This window comes from Rhinoderma darwinii, chromosome 11 (assembly GCF_050947455.1).
Source record: "Rhinoderma darwinii isolate aRhiDar2 chromosome 11, aRhiDar2.hap1, whole genome shotgun sequence".
Lineage (NCBI taxonomy): Eukaryota > Metazoa > Chordata > Amphibia > Anura > Rhinodermatidae > Rhinoderma > Rhinoderma darwinii.
In genome coordinates, this window is record NC_134697.1 from 82,948,399 (window position 1) to 82,967,857 (window position 19,459).

General features: G+C 44.5%; 2 protein-coding genes across 3 annotated transcripts in view; one reads left to right on the top strand and one right to left on the bottom strand.

Annotated features, from left to right (window-relative positions):
- AP3M1 (adaptor related protein complex 3 subunit mu 1) overlaps positions 1–18,476 on the bottom strand; it is a 37,313-nt gene extending 18,837 nt beyond the window's left edge. The window contains exons 1-5 of the mRNA XM_075841850.1: positions 18,357–18,476; positions 9,135–9,410; positions 4,620–4,791; positions 3,670–3,807; positions 1,930–2,015 (exon numbers count right to left, since the gene is read on the bottom strand). Coding sequence (XP_075697965.1) covers positions 1,930–2,015; positions 3,670–3,807; positions 4,620–4,791; positions 9,135–9,407 — 669 coding nt within the window. The 5' untranslated portion in view covers positions 9,408–9,410; positions 18,357–18,476. The remainder of the gene's footprint in view (positions 1–1,929; positions 2,016–3,669; positions 3,808–4,619; positions 4,792–9,134; positions 9,411–18,356) is intronic.
- A 268-nt stretch (positions 18,477–18,744) lies between these two features.
- The window catches only part of ADK (adenosine kinase), a 161,417-nt gene continuing 160,702 nt past the window's right edge, over positions 18,745–19,459 (top strand). The window contains exon 1 of one of the 2 annotated variants that reach the window (XM_075841852.1): positions 18,745–19,017. In XM_075841852.1, coding sequence (XP_075697967.1) covers positions 18,956–19,017 — 62 coding nt within the window. In that variant the 5' untranslated portion in view covers positions 18,745–18,955. The remainder of the gene's footprint in view (positions 19,018–19,459) is intronic. The other variant, XM_075841853.1, reaches the window with a different exon arrangement.

Genomic DNA, 19,459 nt, shown 5'->3' on the forward strand with positions numbered 1-19,459 from the left:
GCCAATGCTGAAATTTTGGGAATTGCTCCCTCTAGTGACCAGCACATGGAAATGTTATAAATTAGAATCTAATATTTCTAATTAGAATAATGTGTAATCATTTATATACTAACAGTTTAACAAAAAAAATATATATATATTTTTCTAGCGACACAGTCCCTTTAACGGCAGGTCATGTGCATGTACGTGACAGCCGTTAAGGGGAAGTATGGAACGGGCCGAGTGTGCTCCATACTCACCGGGTGATGGATGTGTTATATAGCCGATACCTCACTGCAATGGGCAGAATCAAAGATCAAATGCTGCGGTCAAATGGTTAGAATCACGGGGGCCGCCCCCCTCTCCAAAGCGCCATCACCCTACCCACGACGCGATCAGTGGGTGACAATGGTTGTTATGGCAGCCTGGGGGACTAATGAAGGCCCCCAGGTCTGCCGTCTTTGTACTCCTTTGAAGAACTGCCCCAGGCAGGGCTTCAAAGGAGACTGTCAGTGTCACGATATACTACAATACATTGGTATTGCAGTACATCATGCAAGAGATCCAACGAATGCTGGTTCAAGTCCCCTAGGGGGACTAATAAAAAAAAAAAAAAAAAAAGGAAAAAACAATTCAAGTTTTTTTATAATGTTAATTTAAATAAAAGTTAAAAAAAAAAAAAAAACCTTTTCCCATTTTTTTTTTTCCCCTAAAGCAATGTTAAAAAAAAGAAACTGGTATCGACGCGTCCGTAAAAGTCTGAACTATCACAATATAGCGTTGTTCAACCTGCTCGGTGAACGCTGTAAAAAAAAAAAAAAAAAATATAAAACATGCAAAATGCTGTTTTTTGGTCACCTTAGCTCTAAAAAAAAATTTTTATAAAAAAAGTGATCAAAAAGTCGCATGTACCCCAAAATGGTATCGATGAAAACTACAGCTCGCTCTGCAAAATTTAAGCCCTCACATCACTAAATCGATGGAAAAATAAAAAAAGTTATGGCTCTCAAAATATTGCGGCACAAAACATTTTTCTTTTCTTTAGCAAATAGTTTTTTTTTTAACCCCTTCCCGCCGCAGCGGTCGCTATTGACCATGGCATTTAACGAGTTGAACAAGCGGGATCGCGCTCGAGCTTGATGCCGCTCGTTACTCTGAAGTGTCGACACCGGCATCGTATGAAGCGGGTTCACTCCGTGAGCCCGCTCCATACTTCCCCTACCCGAGTTTGGCGTATGGCTACGTCAAATGTCGGGAAGGTGTTAAAAGTGGTAAACCTAAAACAAAACATAAATTTGGTATCTCCGTAATCGTATCAACCTGTAGAATAAGGTGAATATGTCGTTTTCATTGCTTGATAGATGCCGTAAAAACAAACCCCCCCCCAAAAAAAATAATTTGCGTAATCGCTGTTTTTTGCCCATTTCATTCCACAAATAATTTGTTTTTCAGCTTCCCAGTACATTATTCGGTACAACAATTTGGTGCCATGAGAAGCTACAACTTGTCCCACAAAAAACAAGCCCCTCATGGCTGTTGACGAAGAAATAAAAATGTTATGGCTTTTGGAATGTGGGGAGGAAAAAACAAAAATGGAAAAACTCAAATTGGCCTTGTCATTAAGTGGTTAAAGGGGGTTGTCTCCCCACGGACAACTGATGACCTATCCCCAGGATATGGTATGGGCCTGACACCCAGACCAAAAACGGCTTAGTTTCTCTGGCTGACTCCGGGCACCGGGCTCCGGGCACCATGCCGGAAGCAGACGGCTCTGGTCACGGAATAGCGGACAATCGTCCGTATTCAAGTGAATAGGAGCAGAGCAGCCGCTATGCAGTAGTCTGAGTCGTCTGCTTCCGGCTCCAACTACTGCATACCCTTCATACCCTGCCATTAGTATCTATATCTGGCTAAGGGCACAAGTAACTTATATTTTTGATTTATTTTTACCATGAAGGACAGAGTGAGATCCGGCATTCCCGTCATCTTAACACAAGAATCAACGACTCCTTGAATCTCTGCAAACACAGTAGAACCTGGCAGGGAGAAGAGGTATTGTTAACTAGCACCTAGTAGTGTGCACATCAGAAATAAATGTGCCCTAATATTCACACTGCGCATCCATGCCGATATGTTGGAGAGGAATAATGCACAAAATATGTTTTATAGACAACAATTCAATCACCATTGAATATGGGCCGTCACACAAAAACATTTAATCCTGCAGCTCCCAGTTGACATATTTTACAGGGGTTTCACGAAGACGACCCTTTTCCATATGCCCTGCTCAGGACTCCCCTCTATGAGCAGACCGGATACACTAAGTATCAGCGGCTCCCACTCTGGAGGACAAGGCCTGTCCATATATTACATAAACGGACATTCATTTGAAATGTAATACTAGATTTGTCCTGCAGTGGCCACTGCAGGGAAATGTATAGCTGGCTGCATCTTCCCCTGGCAAGATCAGCGTATCGCCAGCGATTTCAGAAGTTGGGCCGGCTCAATTTCCAAAAGGTGTTGTCATGATGAGACCAGCCATTGACAGCCCCTTAGGACTGGGTTCAAGTTATCTGCAGCTGAACCCTAATATCTGTAGTAAATCAGCATTACTTCGTTGTCTCTTCTACTTCAAAGTTATATCTAGAATTCTGGAGAAGAACCTACATTTCAACTATCATATTAGCAGTGAATTGTAGTTGTTTTTTTTCAGATTATGACTCTTATTCATTTATTTATTTTTTCATATTAACTTGTCACTGATCAGTCCCACTGCCTATTTTTACAAAATTAGGCGCATGAAATGCTCGAGAAAACCGGCGTATTGTGCATTCGAAAAATGATGCTTTTTCATGATTTACGAAAGACTTGCGCCATTTTTATTTTTGTTCTCCGACACATGACTGACTTGAAATAGATTCATTAGAAATATATGGCTAAGCGCCTCGCAGTGGTTTGGCCATATATTTGATTTGGCCCATTTTTTATTTTTTTTTGGCGCGAAATATTGGCACACATGAACGACAATCATAAGGTGGCAAATGTGGTAGACAGCCATTAATTGTTTATAGTATGTCAAGACTGATACCAAATATATTTTGTGTCATTTTGCTATAAGTGAGGAAAAGTTTTCCAGCTCACCGGCCTCTGGTTGTCACCAGTGATTCGGTACATGGACCCCGCTCTGGCAACAGTAGAGAGGAAGAAGTACGCTCCAGCGTTCCACTTGACAGTATAAAGCCTTTTATTCAGCGATCATTTCATAAAACACCCGGCATAGTGAAGTGAAATTGCACGACACGCTTACACGTTTTGAACGCCAACTGCCTTCTTAATCTTGGCAGTCGGCGGTCGAAATGTGTAAGCGTGTCGTGCAATTTCACTTCACTATGCCGGGTGTTTTATGAAATTATCGCGGAATAAAAGGCTCCCGTTTTTCACCCGTCCGGGACCCGTTGACAAGGATCCCTCATAGACTTGAGTCTATTGAGGTATTCATGAAAACGGCCAAATAGGACATGTTCTATTTTTTCATGGGCCTTTCACACGGTCTGTTAAAACAACGGCCATGTGAACAGCCCTATAGAAACACATGCAGCTGTGTGACGGCCGTTAAAAAAACGGCTATCACACTGACTATTTTAACGTTCATCGGAATAAGGCCTAAGTATGTAAAAAAAATTATATTACCTGACTTGTCTATGATTGCATCCACTTCTTCGATTATGTCAAAATAGGCCTCGTTGTTGGTGTATTTGACTCCTGCTCTTCTCCATGGTATATTTGAAAGCTGTCCAGTAGGAAGAGTTTCCCCCATATTGCTGCTCCCTTTAAAATTAGAGAAATTAAACGTAAAGATGGCAATGGGTTTGTCAAGGGTTAAAAAAAAAAAAAAATTTTCTCCAGAAACAGAGCCACTCTTGTCTGTAGATTGGGACCGGTATTCTAAATATCTCGTGCCACAGAAGTTAGATTGTCTGAAATGGGACCTTCATGAATTTTGGGACCATCTTGGTCCTATTCCCCCAGTTTCAGTGGTGACCAGGCACGCATGGTTCCTCTACACCGAAATAAATGGAACTGACAATGAGGACACTTACAGGATTCCTGAAATTCAATTCAAGAGGATGACAAAGCCCCAATGACATTGAAAAATGGTCCAATGTTCATTATAACCAGAAAAAGAAATCAAAATTTCAAAAAAAAAAAACAACCACAAAATGATGAAAATGCTCCGGCAATGCCGAAAAATGGTGAATTTTGAGTGGAGACGTGTACTTTACAGTACGTGATTCACTAGAAATGGCTCAGGTTACTCCACGTGGAGCGCAGCTCCTGCTCTAGAAGAACAACGTTCTGCTTAGTCACCATTAACCTTCGGCCTCTGTACACATCCAGCTCACACCCTCTATCTTGAGATTATATAACTAAACGGAGCATGCACTTTACTGCTATGAAGGAAAGACATTGCCATTGGATATATTCTATCGATGTACGCCAGTACCTTATGGTTTTCTTCATGATGTATAAAACCGATACCGTCTAAATAACAAGAAATAAAAGGTCCAAATCTGTCCAATTCTGGCCGCTCGAGCTTTCTGAAGTCACTATACAGATGTTATGGACGTAAGAACACGTACCTGTGAGGGAGTTCACGACGGATCTCAGGATTGTAGGGGGTTTGATCAATTCCTTCAGAATATTCGACTCCGTTGCGAGAGGAAATCCATTATCCAGCATCTCTTCCAGTAGTTCATACACCACCACCACGTTGTCCTTCAGACATGTCTCGGAGCATTCGCCAAAGTAATCCTGCCAGACAGTCAAAGAAGTATGAACAAAGCTCTACAAAGCTCGACGGAGCAACCCCCATGAGAAGATATTAATATTCATATGAAAAAGACTTGGACTTGTGCTACGGATACAAAGACTAGGAAAGACTGAGACAGAACGTGATTCATGCTCGCACCCGGTGGCTTCTTCATGCAGTTACCTTTGGCGCTGATGGAAGAGACTTCCCAGAAGAGTCGATGATGATTCCATCTACATGACGGTCATTCAGAATGAAGGGTCCATGCACACTGCATTGCCGTGTGCCGACATACGTACGCACCTACATACGTACGCACCTACATACGTACGCACCCCTGTGGTGTCTCTGTAAGGTTGTGTATATTCCCCTAAGAAAATACTGCATGCAATGGAACGGAACATGCCACGATTTTTTTTTTCTCAAGGATAAATATGGAGTCCATGAAGAAAAAAAAACAAACAGTATGGGCCCAAAGGGGCTATAGGCGATGTATTGCGGATCCACGCACGACAGATGTGTAACACAGCTGTATGCATGACGTCTAACATATAGTGGGCCTCATGCAAAAGAAAAAACAAGACTGTGGTCGTAAGCCTATACAAACCCGATTCCAGCTGTCAAATTTCCAGAGCGGATAAGAAAATTAAAGAAAAGATCTGATGAGTTGCTACAGGCAACAACGCCAGCTTCATAAATCATAATGTAAGTTGCCAATATTTAAGCTCTAGTTAGGCCATCTACTAAAGACAGCACACGTGGCACAGTGCCCCCATATTAATGATAGCAGCCACAGTTATCCTGCTGCTCCTGCCCTCTAGCCTGCTTTGTGCTAGTGTACATGAGCCATCAGGGAGCGTGAGAGACCCTCACCAGCTAATAGCACTGGTCCAACCTCACAACTTTATGGTTTTTCAAAAGGAAAAGACGCGCGCACTAGAACAAAACTTTTTTTTTTTTTATTTCTGGGTAAAACCCTGGAAGAGAATAATAAGATCCACTTGCCCCGGTTTGAGGTCTACCGGTAAATCACGATCTACTCTTTGGCCATCACTGCCCTGCCGCCTACTTATAAGAATAATGTTTGCGACGTTTACATTAATGTAGCATCTGGTCACTGCACTTACTAAAATGCAGTAAAAACTGCTGTGTGCGAATGTATGCTTAGAAAGCATGGGTTTAATAGCTATACATTTGTTTTGCTAGGAGAATTCTGAACTCTGTTTAATTTGTGACATAACCCCTAATGTACTTCTAGCGCTTTAGCTTAGACTAATGAAAAAATTGCTATGACAAATAATTTCTTGAAGACCATGGAAGCATATTTTAGCATCTGTATGACAACCACAGGACCTACATTTCACGTGGTTCGAGAGAACAGAAAGGAATTCTTCAGAGATCGGAAAACAATTGGCCATGGTAAGGGGGGGGGGGGGCACAAAATAATAAAAGACCCATTACACACCTGATAAATCCCCTGCTGTTCCGGCGCCACCGCTTTGGTGGTCCCTGACTGTTTTTGTGTTAGGAAACATCTGTCCCTTTAAGGCTATGTTCACACGGGGTATTTTGCAGGAGGAACATCTGCCTCAAAATTCCGTTTGGACGTTTGAGGCAGATATTCCTCTCCCTGCACGCCGATTTTCGCGCCGTTTTTCGCCCGCGGCCATTGAGTGCCGCGGGCATAAAACAGCGCGAAATACGCTTTCTCTGCCTCCCATTGAAGTCAATGGGAGGTCAGAGGCAGAAGCGCCCGAAGATAGGGCATGTCGCTTCTTTTTCCCGCGAGGCAGTTTTTTTTGCTCGCGGGAAAAAGACGCCGACGCCTCCCATTGAAATCAATGTGAGCCATTTTCGGGCCATTTTTGCGACGCGGTTTCCGCGTCAAAAAACTCGGCAAAATACCCCGTGTGAACATAGCCTAAGATTGCCATGACTACTAGTCTAGCTACTGGGCTGCTCTGGTTTTACTTGCAGAGCCTATCCCACTTCACTGTATTTCTTCCTGTCAGATTGAAGGGTGGAGTATTTAAATCTGGGTTAGTTCTGTCTTCTTTGCTTGTGATTCTCCTTGTTTTCATGTGTTTGATCAAGCTCCTGACTACACCCTGTACCTTTTGACTACTTGAACTTTTGGAACTGGACCTCGACTTGTCTCTGGACTACCGTTTGCTTGCTGATTTGGACATTCTTCTCCCGGTTGGCTTTGACCTCTGCACTTCCTGATATCCTCTTTCTGTTTTTTTCTCTAGCTGTCTTATCTGTTCTGGTATTGCCTGCAGTTACACCTCTTGTCCAACACCGAATTCTTTTAAAGCAACCTGGGTTCTATGCAACAAATTCCAACCTGCCTTGCGCTTGTTTCTAGTGAAGACCATAGAGTAGCCTTAGACTCTGCTGATCAAAGTTGTGACGAATTTGAGGTAGCGGATTTACTTGCACGCTTGTTTCAGACAGTCTCAAGCTGCCTTTGGGGAATCGCTCACATAGCAATTACATCAACTTTCACACTGGGAAACTAGTGATTCCATAATACTTTGTTTACTCTGCTGTAGTAAAAATGTGCCTGTACACCCAAGTGATCGCTGCAGCCAATCACTGGCCTTATTGGTGTACAGCACGAGACCGCTGAGGCCAGTAACTGACTACAGCGGTCACGTGGGTGTAACGTCCACAGACTCAGCTCATCCTGCCGACGCCTACCTTCCTGGAGATGCCAGCACATGCGGCCGTCCTGGCCTGCAGCGACCACTAGGGTGCGCGCGCGCTCGGTCCCGGCCTTAAAGGGCTAGCGCGCACATATGTTTAGAATTGTCTAGTTACCCTGGACTATTAGAAGGGCCCTGCCCCTTTACTCATTGCCTGAGCGCTGTTGTGTTTTCCCGTGTCAGCCTAGCAAATGGTCCCTTAGTGTTTTCCTGTTCCCAGTATTCCCGTTCCTGCCACCTGTATCCCGTGCTACCTTGTTCCTGCGCCTTAAGAGTTGGAGTCGTGTTGTGTTACACCACGCCTGGTGTCTGCTGCCAAGGTCCCATCTGAGCCTAGCCACTACTACTGTCTGTACTACCACAGGTACCCTTGCTCGGACTATAGACTTTACTTGGTATATTGTTTGGCCAGCTGCTATCCTGCTATGGCGGTACGGCCCTAGTGGGTCCACATACCCACAGATCGTGACCATGGGTATACAGGCATAGCAGCACCACAGTTTACAAAGACATGCAGGGACCACCAAAGCGACGGCAGGTTATTTATGAGGTGAATAATGGGTCTTTTGTTATTTTATTGCATTTCTACCCCAATGGCTAGTTAAAGAGGCTCTGTCACCAGATTGTGCAACCCCTATCTGCTATTGCAGCAGATCGGCGCTGCAATGTAGATTACAGTAACGTTTTTACTTTAAAAAAACGAGCATTTTTGGCCAAGTTATGACCATTTTCGTATTTATGCAAATGAGGCTTGCAAAAGTACAACTGGGCGTGTTGAAAAGTAAAAGTACAACTGGGCGTGTATTATGTGCGTACATCGGGGCGTGTTTACTACTTTTACTAGCTGGGCGTTCTGAAGAGAAGTATCATCCACTTCTCTTCACAACGCCCAGCTTCTGGCAGTGCAGACACAGCCGTGTTCTCGAGAGATCACGCTGTGTCGTCACTCACAGGTCCTGCATCGTGTCAGACGAGCGAGGACACATCGGCACCAGAGGCTACAGATGATTCTGCAGCAGCATCGGCGTTTGCAGGTAAGTCGATGTAGCTACTTACCTGCAAACGCTGATGCTGCTGCAGAATCAACTGTAGCCTCTGGTGCCGACACGATGCAGGACCTGTGAGTGACGTCACAGATCTGCACTGCCAGAAGCTGGGCGTTGTGAAGAGAAGTGGATGATACTTCTCATCAGAACGCCCAGCTAGTAATAGTAGTAAACACGCCCCGATGTACGCACATAATACACGCCCAGTTGTACTTTTACTTTTCAACACGCCCAGTTGTACTTTTGCAAGCCTCATTTGCATAAATACGAAAATGGTCATAACTTGGCCAAAAATGCTCGTTTTTTAAAAATAAAAACGTTACTGTAATCTACATTGCAGCGCCTATCTGCTGCAATAGCAGATAGGGGTTGCAAAATCTGGTGACAGAGCCTCTTTAAGTTCAGTTCAGGTAAATCGCGAGAGGGTCAGTTGCTCTGGCCATAGTCTGTAGGCTAAAATTCGACTTTATTACAGACATGTAAAAAAAAAGTTTCATGGGCCGCTTTTTACATTTTTTTTTAAAAATATTAAATACATACCATTCTTATTGAAATATATATTTTTCACAGAATTTTTTTAAAAATGTTTACCTGAAATGTGTCTGCGACGCGGTGCAGGAATTCAATGACGAAAAGTGGCGTCACTTCACTTTGAATTACTGCCACAAAGAACATTTTTTCTTTGTAAATGCTGATAAGATAATGGTGTGGGGTTGGAATGACCGGGGGCACATTCTCAACATCCGCTGCTTTCTCCTGAGCTTCAAAGAAGTAGTCACAGACAGAACGGCTCACAACACTTTTCCAATGCTTCTCTAAGAAAATGTCCCCAGAACCATTGATTAGGAAGAGGCTGTGGATCATTTTCTGCAGAAATAATAAAAGATATATTGTTTTCATTATATAGGTCAATGTGGAATTCAGCATAGACTCAAAGATATGTGGGTAGGATTATCCAAAATGTCTTTCACGATGCCGATCCTGTTGCTATTAACTTCTATTGTAAAATGAACAGGATCGGTCTGGATACAATAGAAGTGAATTGCAACAGGATCGGCATCACGTTTTAAATTTGTTTCGGTCATTTTTGTAAGAGCCACAAAAAAAAAAGGGGAAAAAAGTTATTTCCAATTCTTCTTGTCAACGGTTTATTACCAGACTGTTTTTTTATTTTTTTAGAACCGGAAAAACGGATTGGAAATGGCTAAGAAGTGCGTAATTTTTTTTACATTCTATATAATTTAGGCTGTGTTCACATCAGCGTTGTCTTTCCGTTGAGGGGTTCCGTCTGAGCTTTCTGTCGGGGGAACCCCTCAACGGAAAGACAAACGGAAACATTAGCTTCAGTTTGCATCACCATTGATCTCAATGGTGATTGACACTTTGCTAATGGTTTCAGTTTGTCACCGTCCTGACAGGGTTCCGTTGGCTTGACTGAATCAATAGTGCACTACTATCAATGGTGATGCAGCCGGAAGCGAAGGTCCCAATTTGCCCTTCCGTTGAGGGGTTCCCCTGACTAAAAGCTCAGACGGAACCCCTCAACGGAAAGCAACGCTGATGTGAACAGGCCCTCACACAGAAGCTGTTTTAGTCTTTCGGATTTACAACCTTGGCAATACATATGTTATATGAGGTCAGTCACTATAGTAAAGACATCAGGTGAGCATATTAGAGGGCTCTTTTAAAGCCTACGTGATCCGAGATACGAGACTCATAGAACCATATCTTATCAGTTTGTCCAATACGAACCTTTGAGACTCCTGATAAGAGTGATCATTAATGACTACCATGCAACTGATGAGTACACAAGAAAATAGCCATCACCCCCAACCCACCAGTATTTTCTCAATTGTAAAGATTAAAAAAAATATTACAGGGCCTAGATCTTTCATAAAAGAAGTATGAGAAAAATATCAAAGTTTGATATAAATGTCAAAAATACAAAATCAAAATGAGAGTTTGAAACATCCAAATATGACCAGTGAGGAAATGCAGACATTGAGGGATCTTGCCCATAAACACGACCTCACCATCACGTCAGCCGACAAAGGGGCTGCTGTTGTGGTTATGGGCACGTCTAAATACATTATTGAGGCGTACAGACAGGGGGATATCGTAATGACCCGGTCTTATAATCCGGGTGTTTTAAGTAATACTTTGGCTTATATTTGGTGCGCATGCGTTAATTATTTGAACGAATAACGCAACCGTGACGACGCGAGTTCTCTTTGGTTCTCCAATTGGCCACTGTATCCTCTCGCGAGCTCTTGACCGTGGTGTTACTGACAAATAATGTTTAGTACGTGCGCGGTATATCCCATTACCTGGTTTCATGTCACTGATGTCATTTTGTCTGCCGATAGGCGAGTGGCTCCATTCCACGTATCTAATATCATCAAGTTATTGTGATGTTTTTAATACACTTTTTCACTCATATGAAACTTTACCTGTATGGGGTCTACGATGTATGTTTCACACTACTCGAATTTTGTATATTTGGATATATATTGTATGATATTGCACTTGATTTGTTTGATGGGTATATAGCCCTGGCAGCATTTTGTATATCACATTGCTTGATAAAGGACCTGTGATAGGGCAGAAATTTTATTTCATGTGAATAAGAGCTGAATATGTGTCTATTTTTATATAGCTCATAAGGTAACACGATCGGCTCAAGGAAAATCCAGCATGCTTTATTTTGGGAACATATGGTTTATATTTAGATAGGTAATGCTTCTAGGGAGAGGAACGTCTATAGCATCATATTTAGTTGCATTTACTGTGAACATAATGAGGAGAGATATCTACAGCATGGAACACTTCATCCGAACTGGAAACATCACTACGTAACATGTACTCGCATTGAATGGACACAAGGTTTCTGTAGACTTACGAAGTGACCAGGAAATGTTGGATGTTAAGAACATGTGTGGCCTACAGGTGATGGTGTCCAGGTAGTGACATATAGCCAAGATCTCAAAACCATCAGACCGTATACCCACACAGTAAATTTTCTCCGCTGCATAGTGGCCTAAAATTTACGGCAAAATGTCTTAGGCTTCGTTCACATCTGCATCGGAGGCTCTGTTAGGGGCCTCCGTCGCAGATTCGGCTGGGTGACCATAGCGCCGGATGATGCACTATCGTGTCCGGTAACATCACGGACACCCCGACGGAAAGCAGACGAAACGCATTAAAATCAATGCCTTCCTTCGGCAACCGGCGGTATCCGTTGTACAACGGAACCGATGGTTCCATTATTCCCCTGTTCTGCTTCTCTAGCAGAGCAAAACAATGGAACCCACCAACGCAGGTGTGAACCCAGCCTTACGTGCATTTTTTATTTTTTTTCTACTGCATGTGGTTTGTTAAAACCCATTAACAAGCATTGTACTGGACTTTAATTGCATATTTTCTGTTTGGTTTTCAATTGGAAATCCACAACTACTCCGCTAAGTGGGTGCATGGCTTCAAATTAAGAAGGTTTCGAAGCACTGAAGCTGACCAGCACATACCTCAGACATATTATTAAGCTTGCAATGCCCATCTCGCACATGGTTACTTCTTGCGGAAACAAAAATCTCAACAACATACATGTGCGGTCCCATGCACATGAAAAAGTTTTACAAAACAGTTGAGAAAATTTCTGCAAATACGCAAGAAATGTACAAAAGACCATGTGCTGCCTCTCAGGCGATCAGGAAAAAGCGAGCCCATTCCTGATCTCTCGTAACTCCTTGGCGACATTGTGCTATGTAGTTATCACCAATACCGACTTCAGCATCTTAGTGGTTAGATAGGGTGACAGAGGGAGCCACCTACCTATCAGCAGATAGAAAGCCCCCCAGGTCTGCCAAATGTGTATGCCGAATAGGCTGACCGTCAGTTTTTCACTGACCCGCATAATACACTGCAATGCAGAAGTACTGCGGTGTATAATGTAAGCGATTAAAGAGTTATCCAGGGACCAAAAATTGCCTCGCATTCACTATTCTATTGCCCTGTAACAACATTGGTTTCAATCGTGCTCCTGCTCGTACCGCTCACCGCCGATGTCCCTATTAACTCTTACTGACACATTGCCCCTACGATGAGTGTTTATTTCTTTTTAGTTTTTTTGGAATCTCTGAATAATTGTATTGTTTAACATTGTTATCTGCTACCTCTTTGATCATTGTAGTTTACTATTTTGTTTACATTCCATTGACTACATGTGACGTCCCAGTGGGAATTTGACCCCCGATTTGGCGGTTTTTGTCAAAAGTTTTGTCTGTTGTATTCACACCACTTCTATTTAAAGAGGTCTGTTTTCACTACTCTGTATTTTTGGCCTGATGATGACGCTGGTCCAGCGTTGAAAAGCGTAGCCACTTACATTAAAGCCTTTTGTTATCCATATATCTCCTTTTATCTCCTTACACCAGCAGCGCCACTATGGTTCACCACTTTTTTTAAGTTTTTACAAAAAAAGTTTTTTTCTCTCCTCTACAATCCATGTGACTGAGGGCTTTCTTCCTGTGCTGTTCATATCGGCGTCTTATCAATGGCATGACCGCAAGGGGAGCCACACATTGCCTATTGATGGAGACCCCAAGCAGAGCATCAGCCAATATCCTTATATGGACAGTGACACCGGCAGCAGTAGTGGAGTCCCAGAGCAGAGCATCAGCTGATGCTCTGCCCGGGACTCCAGCATTGCTGCAGTCACTGTCCATATATGGAAAGTGAAGTCGGCAGCAGTATGAAAGTCCCTAGGCAGAGCATCCTCTGCTCGGGGACGACACTTCTGCTGCCGACGTGACTGTCCATGTATGGACACTGACTCCATGGGTTTCCTATTGCTGGAGTCCCTGAGCAGAGCATCAGCTGATGCTTTGCCTGGGGACTCCAGTCAATGTTCCCTCTAAGGGTATGTGCACACACACTAATTACGTCCGTAATTGACGGACGTATTTCGGCCGCAAGTCCCGGACCGAACACACTGCAGGGAGCCGGGCTCCTAGTATCATACTTATGTACGATGCTAGGAGTCCCTGCCTCGCTGCAGGACAACTGTCCCGTACTGTAATCATGTTTTCAGTACGGGACAGTAGTTCCACGGAGAGGCAGGGACTCCTAGCATCGTATATAACTATGATGCTAGGAGCCCGGCTCCCTGCACTGTGTTCGGTCCGGGACTTGCGGCCGAAATACGTCCGTCAATTACGGACGTAATTAGTGTGTGTGCACATACCCTAAGTCTTAGCAGTTCCTGAGCAGAGCAGTTAGGGAGCAGGGCAAGTCTCCATCAATGGTGGACGATCTGATGACCAAAAGTAATACCCCCAGTAAATGCCAATATAGCATACTAAATAAGAAAATATATTTTAAATTAGTTTTAATTACTTTAATACTATAATACTAAAAGTCCACCAGTAAAATGGACCGTTATAAACACCAATTATAGGCATCATTGAAAGAATCCCTCTCTTACACTACTGTCCCTATCGAGACCCCTGTAGATAGTGGCACACACAGCCCCCCCTGTAGATAGCCACACACAGCCCCCCCTGTAGATGGCGCCACACAGAGCCCCCCTGTAGATGGCGCCACACACAGCCCCCCTGTAGATGGCGCCACACACAGCGCCCCTGTAGATGGCGCCACACACAGCGCCCCTGTAGATGGCGCCACACACAGCCCCCCTGTAGATGGCGCCACAGACCCACCCCCTCCCTGTAGATAGCGCCACGCAGCCCCCTGTAGATAGCGCCATACACAGCCCCCCTGTAGATAGTGCCATACACAGCCCCCTTGTATATACTGCCACACAGCAATCCCCCCTCCCCTCGTATATACTGCCACACAGCAATCCCCCTCCCCTTGTATATACTGCCACACAGCAATCCCCCTCCCCTTGTATATACTGCCACACAGCAATCCCCCCTCCCCTTGCATATACTGCTACACAGCAATCCCCCCTGTATATACTGCCACACAGCCCGTCTCCCCCTGTATATACTGCCGCACAGCAATCCCCTCTCCCGTTGTATATACTGCCATGCAGCAATCCCCTCTCCCCTTGTATATACTGCCACACCAATCCCCCCTCCCCTTGTATATACTGCCACACAGCAATCCCCCCTCCCCTTGTATATACTGCCACACAGCAATCCCCCCTCCCCTTGTATATACTGCCACACACCAATCCCCCCTCCCCTTGTATATACTGCTACACAGCAATGCCTCCTATATATACTGCCACACAGCAATCCCCTCTCCCCCTGTATATACTACCACACAGCAATGCCCCCTCTCCCTGTATAGTGCTACACAGCCACCTCTTCCCCTGTATAGTGCTACACAGCCACCCTTCCCCTTGTATATTGTGCTACATATCAATTCCCCCCGCCCTGTAGAATGCCACACAGCCCCCTCAAAAAAAAAAAAAATTCTACTTGCCTTGCCCCGCTCCCGCGACAGACAGTGCTGCACGGCCTCTCAGGCGGGACACATGCGCAGACCGGCGTGATGATGTGATGTCATCACGCCGGCCTGCTCAGGGAGTCTTCCCAGCGCCATATAGGCTGCAGGCCTAACGTGGCCTGCAGCCTATAGTATTCATTGGTATCTGTGTCCTGAGGACGCACAGACAAGTGAATGTGGCTGTCGCTAGCACCGGAGCTCTCTCCGCTTTAGCGACGCCACTGCATCCGCCCGCCGCCCGTGACAGTGCGCTGGCTTTAAACTTTAGTGAGCGGGCGGATTGTGAAAGGTGCGCGGCCGTGCACCTTATAGGGAACACGGACTCCAGTATTGCTGCTGTCACTGCCCATATATGGACAGTGACGTTGGCAGCAGTGCTGGAGTCCCCTGGCAGAGCATCAGCTGATGCTCTGATCGGGAACTCCAGCTATAGCAAACCCCTGAAGTCAATGAACAAATGTCAGGAGCAGTGCTGCAGTCCCGAGCAATCGGGGACTCCTGAAATAGGTAATGTGACAGCCCCTTGCAGTCATGTCAACGATAACACGCGGACATGAACAGCTCAGGAATCACGCCCTCAGTCACGTGGGGCCGTGTCGGCACGTCATCAATATTAGAAAAGCTCCAGGACTGCTGGGAACAATTCACCGGGTTTGAACGGCACCATTTAGTACCGAATTTTTAATTAAAGTATATTAGTAAGTGACTTCTTTTTTCCATAAAATTGCATTGCATTCATATTTTTTGGTCCCCGGATAACCCCTTTAAACTATCGCATGAACAAGTCCTCTAGTGAGATTTAAAAAAAAAATATATATATATATATACAAAAGATTAAAGAGTCTCTGTCACCACATTATAAGTGCCCCGTCTCCTATATAAGGAGATCGGTGCTATAATGTAGGTGACAGCAGTGCTTTTTATTTAAATAAAAACAATCTATTTTCACCACTTTATTAGCAATTTTAGATTTATGATAATGAGTGTCTTAGTGCCCAAGTGGGCGTTGTACAGGTGAGTGTATGATGCTGACCAGTGTCCAATTAGCATCATGCACTTCTATCCATTCATTTAGGCAGCGCATAGGGATCCTTTTAGATCCTTATGTGCTGTCTTATACTAACACGTTAACGATACTGAAGTGTTCAAGACACAAAAGTGGTACAAATATTTCCAATATACTTATGCGAAATACTGCCATGTGAAAGTGGCCTAACTACAGCTGCCCAGAGAAGTCTATGGAGAGGGAAGGGGGACAAGGAGCAGCGTGAGAGACACAGATGCTACAGCTCATAGTAAGGGTCAGTTCACACACAGCGTATATACTGCGGATTTTCCGCAACTGATCTGCAGAATAATACAGTAGCAGCAAAGTGGATGGGATTTGAACAAATCTCATCCACACGCTGCGTAAATGCACAGGGGAAAACACGCTCAGAAACAAACATGCGGTGCGTTTTTTTTTTTTAATCCGCAGCATGTCAATTGTATTTGCGTAAACGCTGCTTATTTGTTGCGGGATTTCCCCATTGAGTTCAATAGGGAGGTAAAACCTGAAACAAATAGAAGATCTTGCTTTTTTTGCGGCGGATTCCGCCGCAAAAAAGCGCAACAAAAAAAAAACGTATACTTACCCAGAAGTCTGTGTTTCTTTTTCCAGGTTGGCCTTCTGGGATGATGTTTCATCACATGTGACCGCTCAGCCAATCACAGACTGCAGCGGTCACATGACATGAAACGTCATCCCAGGGCTGCAGAGTGTCATCACGTAGAGAGGGGGGGGGGGAGGGAGGGAGATGCGTCGCTATGGTAAATATATATATTTTTTTGTGTGTACAATTTTCTGCAGTGGCAGTCCGGCCGGAAAACCACACCACAATTTGGTGCGGTTTTTCGGCCAGAATTCCCTGCGCCACGCTGTGTGCTTTTACACAGTGTATCCACCCTGTGTGAGCGCAACCTAAGCGTTATACCTCACCCCAGTGCTGGATTCACAGCTAATAAAATGAATACGCTATTTATCAGGCACGGCGATTGCCATAAAAAAATGTTTTGTTCATCTTTCCTCTAAGAAAAAGGAATAGAAGTCAAATCAATAAGTCCTATTTACCCCCAAACGATACCGATGAAAACGGCAAAACCAGCTCCGTCATGGAGACACAGAAACAAATGTACGTACATAAAAAAACATATATAAATTTGGTATTGCCGTAATCGGAACAACCCGCAGAATAAAGTGAGCGTGTCAATTATACAGCGTTAACCACGCTATAACAACAAAGCCCAAAAGACTACGGTGGAACTGCTGTTTTTTTTTTCTTCTTCCCATCCCCCCCAAAAAAAAGTGTTTCTTAATACATTATATATAGACCAAAAAAGTTCACATCTTCTTTAAATATTCATTGTACTTTCTAAGAACGTTTGATATGTCATAGAGGTAAGTGGCAGTGCCAGGCACAGCCGCTTGTTTGGACAAGATTAACGGGACGCTGCCATCGCAGGAGCGCCAACGCCTTGTGCAAATTGGTGGCCCCCTCCACCAAACATTGATGTACCACTCATTTTCAAGTCCTGAATAATTTAAAGAGTAAATAGAACACAATGATAGCCTATGGGCAGCCGAGAGGGGTGGAGGTCTCCGCTCGGGATCCTCCTTCTATGATCCAGGTCAGGGAGGGGGGTAAGTAAGAACGTCTCTGTCTGACCCACCCGGTCTCCATGCTAATGTTCGACATGTAACCCGTCTCTCCGATACATGAGGCCTAGAAACCTATGGGCGCCATATTAGGGCCCCATATAACTCTGATGTTGTATGGAACCGTAATAAAGTCGTGTGCATGAGCCTATGGGTTGCATTTCTCACTGCCGGCCATGTTTTTGGTTTATACCATATCAAGTAATACGTTGTAAAGAAGCAATAGCAACAGGTAACAACTCCTTCATCCATAGGGGACTCCGCCATGCTGGAACGGGTCTACATACAGGAGACAGGTATAGGGAGATGCTTCCGCACAGCGATCTGCATGATCGGTCATTGCGCCTCGCCCTATAACTTTCTCGGAGTGAGTCAGGATCCACTTTCGAGGAGAAAGCTAAACAAAACTGGCAAGAACGCCAGTCCTGTCCATGACCTATTAGGGACAGTGTTGCACTTACTAAGAGACACTTGTAGACTATATCAATCTATCCAACAGTCCCTTATTAGCACCTGATATTATATATAGAGTTGCTACATAATAAACTTCTATAAAAATGACCTCAAATAAACACAACAAATACAATGTTACAAGATGACAGGACACGAACAAAGCTGCGCGCAGCCGGGACAACGTAATAAATTACCGAAATAAATCAATTGGATGCAGCAGGAAGTGAACGGTCCTTCTAAGCAGCTTGACACATCATCTAGCATCGGATGCCTCAACCAAGATGGCGGTCAGGCCCCCCACACCAATAGGGCTGTCTGCCACAGCGCCTGCAAAGAAACTATACATTTTTATACAGATAGTTATGTTTGGGATTATTGTACAGATAATTATTATTGTACGTGTATGCCGACGATGCCATTTATGAATCTCTCTTGTTTTGTTTTTTTTTTAATTGAGAGACGTGCTCATAGTTAGCGTTACAGTCACTTACACAGGCGTTTGCTTGGGCAGCTAGCCCAGTCCTACAGATGGTTGCTAGGTGACCGTACAAGGGCGCGGCCTATAGGAGGGGGCGTAGTTAGCCGTAGAAGCTACACAGTGCACAGCGTGTGAAGTGAGCGGAGATATCAAGGGGGAGGGGAGGACGAAGTGGGAAGGAGAGCGGCAAGGATAGAGCGAAGCGCTGATAGAGGAGAGGGCAGCGCAGGAAGTGTGAAGTGATTGTCCCGGCTGCCGTAGTATTATCACCCGATACTGTACCCTGTGAAGAGCCGATAGTTTACAGCAGGCAGCATGAAGGTGTCAGCAGATGAGCCTCAGCCGAAGAAGCAGAAACTGGAGGAGAAGACTTTAAGGTAACATGCATGCCCTGGGGGCATCCTGCAGGGGGCGCGCTGCTGTGTGCACGTGGTGGCTGACTGCGTGTCCTCTGCTCCGGCATGTGTGTGTGTGTGTATATATATATATATATATATGTCACAAGCGTTCCCTTAAAGGGAACATGGCAGCATGTACGAGGTCTCCAAACTGCTGACGGTTTCCATTTAACCCGGTCGCTGCTGGGCGTTTTGGACCATTTTCAAACTTTTGACATGTACTAATAAAATCCTAGAAACCCCCAATACCTATATATGTTCTGTCAGTCAGCACTTCTGATACACAGAGACAGGGTCACATATGTAAAAAATGCACACAAATGTAGAATGGTGGATAAAAGTGGGACCGGATCAGAGAAGGTGATGTATAAGGGGATGTTCACACGACGGCGCAAAATACGTCTGAAATTACGGAGCTGTT